This window comes from Episyrphus balteatus, chromosome 2 (assembly GCF_945859705.1).
Source record: "Episyrphus balteatus chromosome 2, idEpiBalt1.1, whole genome shotgun sequence".
NCBI classification, from domain to species: domain Eukaryota; kingdom Metazoa; phylum Arthropoda; class Insecta; order Diptera; family Syrphidae; genus Episyrphus; species Episyrphus balteatus.
In genome coordinates, this window is record NC_079135.1 from 14453560 (window position 1) to 14463004 (window position 9445).

The following is a 9445-nucleotide window of genomic DNA, read 5'->3' on the forward strand; positions in this document are numbered from 1 at the left end:
AAAACTTATCGTAGCATTTTGAGATAAATAACGTCACAACTCAAATTTAAATTGTTAAATTTTAGAACTAGATATTGCATTTTAGCCAACTTTTTCCATTTGTTTCAAATTAAGTTGTCGCATTAGCTAAAGTAAAATAATCTAAATGGGGAATCGAACGTTGGGTTCACTTTAATGATTCAACTTCGCTTTTCGTCTCAATTCTGGAAAATGTACTATTTTATCCATCCATATTTCGAAACGTCCGTATTTCCAATAAAGACGCAAGAGAAATTGCCATTAATTGGGCTTGCATGTTGATAAAAATGATTTGTCCCACATCGTATATATATGAATGTTTTTTTTTCTGTATTGCAGGACACTTGGATGAATTTGAAGATCTTTTCGCAGAACATCAAACGTCGGCGTAGTTTTGATTTTGATCCAGTCAATTTAGTATAGTACAAATATGCGATAAGCTTCATCAAGAGTAACTTCCTCTAAGTTGCTTTAAACTCTTTTGTTAACAAAATATAACGATTAATATTGAAATAAATGTCAACAAACATAAATTTGTCCTACTTTTTCCACTTCGTCAAATTTTTGACTTTGGTTTTGTATTAAAACAAATGCAAATGTTTCCATTTGTGGTTTTATCATTAATTGCCTTTTCTAGTTGACAAACGCAACAATCTCACTGCAAATGTAAAAGTGAAAGTTTTTGTAAAGCCATGGATAAGCTGGTATAAGATTGTAACAAACTAAGTTGGAAAAAGGGGAATGTTTCTTCTGTAAAGTATTGTAGAATATGAATTGTTGATTTTTAACAGGAAAATTGAAAATGATTGAGCCGGGTTGGTTAAAATGAGCGTTCTCGAAATGAGTTGACTCAAATGGTGGTTTACTTAACCCCAAAAAGCAACCAGTAACCGTTGCTAGTTCAAAGAGGGATATTTAAAAAAATTTCTTTTACATACACTTTTTTTCATCAGAATCGGTACACAACGATTTAAACGTTCAGTATTCGTTTTTCTCCTCAAATTTAAGGAAAAATAATGTTTTTTTTTCTCTCAAGTCAATGTTTAAGAAGTTAGCCAAATCAACGAAAAATATACATGATTAAAAATGTGTGGTTGTTTTCTAACTTTCTATATAAAGTTTCGATATAAAGTAGTCATTGAAATGAATTAAAGTTATTACATACAAATTATTACATACAAATCTGTGTAGTGGCCTTTTTGTTCATATAAAAATAACAAAACTGTCCAAGCATTGCATTGTTTTATCTCTATGTAATCTATCTGAATCTCTCTGCTAGGTTGTTAAAATTGTTGGTTAGAAAGATTTTTTGGCTTCAAATCGACGATCACACATGTTATCGGTTCGACCTAGTTCGAAGTTTGCTCTTTCTCTCAATATTTTATTGAGTATTTTCCGTGAGAGGAAGCATGGTCCTGCTGAAAAGTCCAGTATAATTGTATAATGGTTCACAAATTCTCGAGATTTAAGGAACAAGTTTGTTCAATATTCATTTGCAAATAAATGTGCCCATCCTTGACGTTTCAAGTCCAAGTTCAATATTATCATAATTCAATAAATTTCTTTCTTCTATGCCTAAGCATAGAAACTGTGCCATTTTAATCCACGCATGGTTTTCAAAATGTTAATTTAGGAATTAAATAACTCTCAGGTAACTCGAATTATTATTGATTTTAATTGTAAATTTTATCGAAATCCACAAACAAAATTAAAGATAACAAAGGTGTACATATGTATATTCTGCTGAACAAAAAAATAAATGAATTTTTCCCTAAAAAAAAGAACCAATGGGAAAGTTATTTAACTTTTTGTAATAATCTTAACCGTTGCTTTTTCTTATATCTTAAATTAAAAAAAAAATAGTAAATTCTTTTCTTATGAAAACGAGTGTATTTGCTTTGAAGAATCATGTTTTTTAATTTAAGTGAGATGTGGTTAGTAGATCTGGAACCATTAATTTAAAATTGGTTACGAATTTAAATGTGCCACAGAAAACAAACTTATTCCACGCCATTTGTATTATAAGCATTACCACCAACATTTTGGAAACTTTTTATAAAGAAATATTTGTTAAAAGTTGTAAATCTCTGATTGGCACAAAAACAACTTGAAGATGGTACCTTTTAAAGAGTTACTATTACGATCGCCAATCCGATTATCAGGGTACTATATTCCATCTTTTTCTGGGGCTTTTAATGTCAACTTCTACTTTCCTCACTTCATTTCACATTTTGAGGGCTAAGAGCTGAAGTGAACCAAGTCACAAAAAGTGAATTCGGAGATTTAACCAGTTTAAGTAAATATGTTTCGATTGAATCTTAGGTATAGTGAATATTTATTCAAACAAATGACAATTTGAATCGAAACACTTTCCTTTTTTTGACTTGAAGCGTTTCAGCTTTGAAACCTCCATTTCATTTTGACTTCATTCAAACTTTGAAAACAAGTTATCTTAATTTAATGAAAAACTTCATCCGAGGGTGTTGGGTTTTTCCGACGTATTAAAAAAAAAAAACAATGCTGCTCGAACCTTTTTCCACCTTTCGTATTCACAAATAAAAATAATTAAGTACTTAAAAGTTAATTACTTTAAACGTAAATATTCAAAATAGTCGTTACTTGAACTCGCTTTTCGTCCTTATAACACCTAAAAAATAAGTTTCCTAAAAGAAAATTCAAAACCAACCATAGGTTTTTAAAATTTGTATCCTGTACTCTCTCAGATATAAAGTGCCTACTTATTAACACTATTAGAACTTGTTATTTACTCGGACCGAAATGATGTCGGTAGTGCAAACTGAAAACAGCTTAATAGAAACAAAAATGCATAATATTTCCTTCTCGGCTCTAATTTTTGCTATCAATAGCATATGTGACCGGAATTTTTAGTTTCCTGACACAATAGACGGTTCTTATGTTTTTCATTATCGAATCCCAATTCAATTAATTAACTAAAATCATTGAAAGAATTAGCATTTTAAATTGTTTTACACCAACAACGTAAGGCGCGTGTCAGTTACCAAAGATAAATTCGGAAATTCTCTCCCTGTAAATGCTCCCTCTTTGAAATTAAGTGCGCATTAAGTTAAATAACCGGAATCTTACTCCTATTAAATAAACAAAACCAAACAATTATTACTTTTTTACTTCTAGGTACTCCCAGCGCATCCTCTGCCAGCGCATATACAATTTCCAACACAGTACAGTCAATTTGGTCCATTAAGTCCAGCACAGGTAGCCAGCAAACATGGCCATTATGCACCTGCGAACATATGGTATGGAGAATAAATTGACAAACAATCGAGTGAGTTTAAAACAAGTGCATTTGTGTTTTCGCAACAAAAACAAATTGAAAATGCCTTTAAATTAACATAAATAAAACAATATTTATTTTATCTTTAATCTTATATTTCTCTTTCTTTCCATAAAAAAAAGATCGTTTCTGAATGGTTCAGAAGTTTTTGGTAAATTTCTTCGAAACCAACAACAAACACAACAACATTCTCATCATAATAATCGCAATCAACAACATTTAAAACAGCAACAAGAATTAGAACAACAACAAAAGCAACAACAAATCGACATAAACCAAACCAATATGCAAATAACGCAATGGTGGTTTACGCTGCTTCAACAAACAATCAATTTGAAAAGTCAACGAAGACGAAGGCAACAACAACAATCGCAAACGTTGTTAACCAATTCAACTACACCGCCTCCTCCTTCAGCTGCAAATGCAATGAGAACAAGAAAAAGAATGAGATCTCTTGAAAAGTGTTAAAGCTAAAATTTGAATTAATTTTTAGAACAAAAAAACAAATGGTGATGAATGGACAAACGTGTATGTTGGCAAAAAGGGAATATAGTAGAAATATTTATAAGAATTTTAATTATTATTAATTAATTTTTTTTTGTTTGGTCTAAAAAGAAGAATGACACATCTTTCTTTGAAAATAAAGTCCAATAACCTAGAGTTTATATTTTATACGTGTGTTGAAAAACAAAATTGTGTAAAACAATTATACACATAATTTTCTTATTTTTTTTTTTTTAATTTTAAATTTAAACTATGCCCCACAAATTATATAAAATAATAATAAATAATATTCTTTGAGGTGAATTTAAGTGTTTGTTTAAACAATTTTTAAATAATTTTTTTTTCTCTTGATATCTAAATATTTAAATAATATTTTGTAAATCATAAAAATATATATTCTATGCATATTTTTTAAATGAATATTCAATACATAACACACACACATTTATATTATATACAAACAAAAAAATGATTATTATATAAAACTTAGGCTGTAGTCGAGTTTATTTATACTATAAACAAAAATTGTAAATTCTTTAAAAATCTGTGTAATTGTAATATACTAATTCTAATGTTCTCCCCTTTTTTTACATATATATAAATCTTATATAGTCTTATCACTATTGATAAGTCAAAAATAATAATTGTATGTACTATATTTAATTAATTATTTTTTTTTTAACTCACTACCAGCAAACAACAAAAAACGTATTAACAACTTATTTTTTAAATACTTTTTTTTTTCAAATAACGCAAATTTATTATAACAAAAACATAGATGTAGTTAAAAATACGATAAATATCTCGTAAAGCACAATATTATGGGTTAAATGGGCTAAATGTTTATTTTTTCTCTTATCTTTTTTTAATGATAGCTTATATGAAAAACAAAACAAAAAAAACAAAAATTGAAATTTGATTATAAAATTTAATGGAAATTATTTTAAATTAATTTTTTTTCGGGGGCGCGTTCATAAATGACGTGGAAAATAGTTTGGATACTTTTTATTTTTAATTAATTTTTCTTAAATAATAAAAACAAAATAAATATTATGTAGTTAGCTTTTTAGTGTGGTGTATAATTATTGTATACATGAGAAACAAGAAAAAAAAAAATTAAAATTAAATTGTTAACCGATTCTAACTGTGGATTGAAAAGAAATTGCTTTTAAATATTTTTAAATAACATAACCAACTAGAAATAATAATAACTAATTAATAATAATAATATTTTTCTTTTTCTTTTCTAAGTGAAAACACCCTAGCATCGTAATTGTATTGAACAAATTAGAACTCTAATAATTAATAAATAAATATTAAATAATAAAGTGTAAAAATTTAACAAAAATAAAAACAATGTACTTTGCAAAACAAAAACAAAAAATATATTATACAGATATACATATATTATACTAAATAAAAATAAAATAAAAAATAATTATAAATAACTATTATGAAGATATATTAATGTGATGTAGTTTTATAATGATCGTCTAAACAAAAAAATAATACTTACTATTATTATATACAAAAAAAACAAAAAATACAAATATATATTATATTTAACACTAGTAGTAGTAAACAACAAACAACAACAACAAAATAAAAAAAATTAAGAAAACAAAAAATGTGAGACAAAATGCGAATTATTATTAAATGCAAGAAAAAGAAAACAAACAAAATGTTGGTTTTTAACAAACTTATACAAGACATTAATTAAATAAAATTTAAATTAAAAAAAAAAGTAACGAAAAAGTTAATTTAAAACAATATTAAAATGTATACCTATTATTATTATTATTAAACTTAATCTATTTAGATGAGGAAAACAAAAGAAAAACTAAATCAAAATAAATTTAACAAAATTTTATTAACTTTAAAACAAAAAAATAGAACCCTTTATTTATTTTTTGGGTAATGTATATAATATGTGTATGTATTACTTTAATAGAGGAGGCAAAAGTAGATAACTTAGGTACATATGTGTGGAACAACTAGGAGGGGAAATTTTTGAGTATATTTATGAAACTTTTTTAATTTTTTTATTTTAGAAAATATACGTGGATGATGAATATGTAGAGTTGAAGACTACTCGCAATTTGTTTTTGTTTACAGGAAAACGAATTGAGGTCTATTTTATAGTTTATTTAGAACTTTATTTTAGGGTATTTGTCAATCTTGGGAGAGCTGAGATAAATTTTTCGAGAAATATATATACGAATAAACGCGATTTCAAAAATGCTTCTTCTGTTTTCTTTTTTATTTTATATTCGTTAAAAGTTTTTAGGACTAAGTTTGGTCGGAACACCAAAATATTTTACTTTTCCGTCTGTGAATCTATTTATTTTTTTATTTGGAAATAAAGCCAACGGCCTTAAAAGTACAAAAATGAAAATTTTCAAAAGTATTTGTTGATGGGCTTTCCAACTAGAAAATTAACAAAAATAATGCAAAAAGCTTAGATTTTGATTTAAAAAACAATTTGTTTACTCTTTTTCACAAACCGATAGCGCTAGCAAGAAAAAAATATTTTTACTCTTGTACTTTTGCAAAATGTGGCCAATGTAGTTAAACCTTATCTCAGGCTAAAAATACGGCAAACCAAGTGTGGACAAATCCTATACCAAGATAATTTGTAATCATGCTTTTTCACTTTGTCACAAAAGTTATCATTAACCCAGTGAAATACCTAATTATAGTGCTATTTAACCTACTTTTGTGACACCAATTGTAAATGGGAAAAGTGAATTTAATACTAAGTGAGTGATATAAGAAAATAAAATTGTACCATGCTTGTTTTTTTGTGTATTCTCATGCAAGTGTAGGAAAATATTGGTGTAGTAAAACAGACCTGACTTCGTTGAACTTCTAAATATAGATCTCTAGGTCGTATTTGGAGATTAAAAAATACAAGTTTATAAAAAGTCATTTTGTTTAACATTTCTCCACCTCTCACCAAGTTTAATAATAGAATAAGAAATTGCGTTCTTTCGAAACGGTGTAGACCTACAGAAATAGAGCTGTCAACAGGTATTACAATTGAATGCTCATTCACCAGGGTCAAAAACGTCAAAAATCAATTCGAAAACTCAAAAGAAATTTTCATGCATTCAGTTTTATTTGGGATGAAAGCTCTCGAGGAAATATGTTCAGAAGAAGGGCCCCCAATCAAACAGCTTAAGATAATTTTTCGCCCTTTTCGGGTTTTCATTATTATTAACAAGAAGGAAATATCATTAAATTGAAAAATAACGATATTCTGGGATTTTTTTATTGTGCGCCCATCTCCAGAAAAAACACTTTTTGTCGTTTATCAAAAAATCGAAAAAAAAAAAAACAAAAGACTAAATTGTGATTTTTCCTACGATTTTCAGTTTTCAAGTCCCGATTTGTAGGATAACTTTGCTCTTTACGTGAGCTGTTACGTGCCGTTCAGCCAAAAAATTTTATTTTTTCATTATACGATTTATAATGGTATTACTAGATAACATTCGATTCAAAGTGTAAAAATAGAGGTTAGTCGTCAAATATACGAAAAACTATGGTTACGATATTAATGGCTTATAAGCCAAAAATATTAAGCAAAGATGTATCGCATTCGAAGTTATGTTGACCTTGGTCATAAGATGATTTTTCTAAACATTCCTGCAATCATGTTCGAAATCGCAAAAGTGTGAGGTATTTGGAAATCAAGTCGTCCTTGAGGATCTTAATGGCTGTTTATAGTAAAATATTTTTTTCTTAAAAATAATTTGAATTAATATAGTTATGAAGTCATTGTTGAGGTATAATTAAAATTTATATCTCAAACGACACTATGGATTGATTGATATTCGAAAAGTCGAAACAAACGAACGAATTCCAAATAATATACCTACAGCAATTGTTAGTCGAAATCGAAACATGGAAATGGAAAGACATCTCTATTCTGCTATTCGATTTACGTGAAAGTATAAAATACAAGGAGGTTTAAACTAAATTAATACAAATATGTATTTTATCTTGAAAACAGAGGGAAGCAACGCTTTACCATCGAAAGATAGAGGTTTTTCAAAGCCAAATGTGACATAAGTACTGAAACGATTCTTTCAATTCACGTGAATTGAATAGCAGAATATATGGCTAATATTTTTAGGAATTCGTAACAAAAACTTATTATCTTTAGATAAGTATTTCGAGTTTCATAGAAGTATTATTTCTTTGCAATATTTATCCCTATTTTGATAAACTCTTATTGGATTATTTTAATTCTCATAATAGTCGTTTGAAAATCGTTGATTTTAAAACCAATATAAAAGTTTATATTGTAGGGTCTAAAGAAATTATTTTTATAACTTTGCATTAGGGTTCCAAAATTGAATGTTTTCTAAGGATTCAAGAAACTTCTCACAATTTCATACCTAATTGTATTAGTAGTCGAAAGCTCTACAGTCATCTCACAAAAAAAATTGTATCAAATTATTATAAATTAAAACAAAAAAAGTATTTAAAAATTATAAGTGTACAAAATTGTAGATATAAAATTAAAGTGTACATGTTTATTTCGAAAAATTAGAGGGTTTCATGGACCACATTATAATATACTAAAAAATATATACCATTACTATAGCATTGTTAGATTTTTTTTGTGGTTATAAGTATTTTAGTTGACTTTAGAAAGAAAAAAACATGCATAAAAAAGGGACATTAAAATTACTAAACAGAAAAATATAACTATATTATATTCATCGTTTAAAAAAAAACACAATAACAATATTAGCTTATTAATATACATACTGAACTCAACAAATAGGTTTTGTTTTGATTTTATTCTCAGTTATTTTTTTATTAAACAAAACAGAAAAACAATTTACTTTGCAATTTACAACAAAATAGATACATAATATTAAATAATCTTTTTAGTAGATGTTATTATCATTATAAAACAATAAAAATAGAACTCAACATATTACATAAATATATACAAAAAATAATTGACATATTATTGTTATATAATTCACATTTTTACACAAAACTATTTTATTTTTCCTGCTGAATGGACTATCGCTTTCTAAAATGCAAAACAAAAATATAAACAAAAAATGAAACAATACATAATCTTAAATAAATTTAAACAAAACATACAAAATATCTGCTTAATATTTGTACACCGAGATTTATTATTTTAAAAATAATTTTTTATTAATTATTTTTTCTTTCTTTTTTTTAGTTATTAAATAAAAAACATAAAGAAAACCAAAACAAACAAAAAAATGAGAGAAACTATTTTGTGACTATTCATAGGCTTAAGCTGAAAGAAAAAATATACAACAATACACACTGATTCTATTATTAAATTTTAATTATTACTTACATAAAAAAATATTATAAACAAAAAAAATATCAACACTGATTTCTATATATTTAAAGTTTCTGTTTTTTTCTAACTACCTACCATTATTATAAATATAAATAAAAATTATCAATATGTCAATTTTGTGTTAGATTTTAAAAAAATGATAACAAATATATTTAGTTAACTATTAAAGGGATTTGTATACTGTTTTATTATTATATAATGATTATTATTAATTAACTACCAGAATCAACTAAACAAAAAAAAACTACAAA

The 9445-nt window shown here is 26.2% G+C and overlaps 1 protein-coding gene across 5 annotated transcripts in view; it reads left to right on the forward strand.

Moving 5' to 3' along the window:
• LOC129910963 (homeodomain-interacting protein kinase 2) overlaps positions 1-4743 on the forward strand; it is a 139322-nt gene extending 134579 nt beyond the window's left edge. For 4 of the 5 annotated variants that reach the window (XM_055988573.1, XM_055988575.1, XM_055988577.1 and 1 more), the window contains 2 exons: positions 3172-3322; positions 3454-4743. In XM_055988573.1, coding sequence (XP_055844548.1) covers positions 3172-3306 — 135 coding nt within the window. In that variant the 3' untranslated portion in view covers positions 3307-3322; positions 3454-4743. Of the gene's footprint in view, positions 1-357; positions 843-3171; positions 3323-3453 lie in introns of those variants that run through there. The other variant, XM_055988576.1, reaches the window with a different exon arrangement.
• Positions 4744-9445: the final 4702 nt, after the last annotated feature.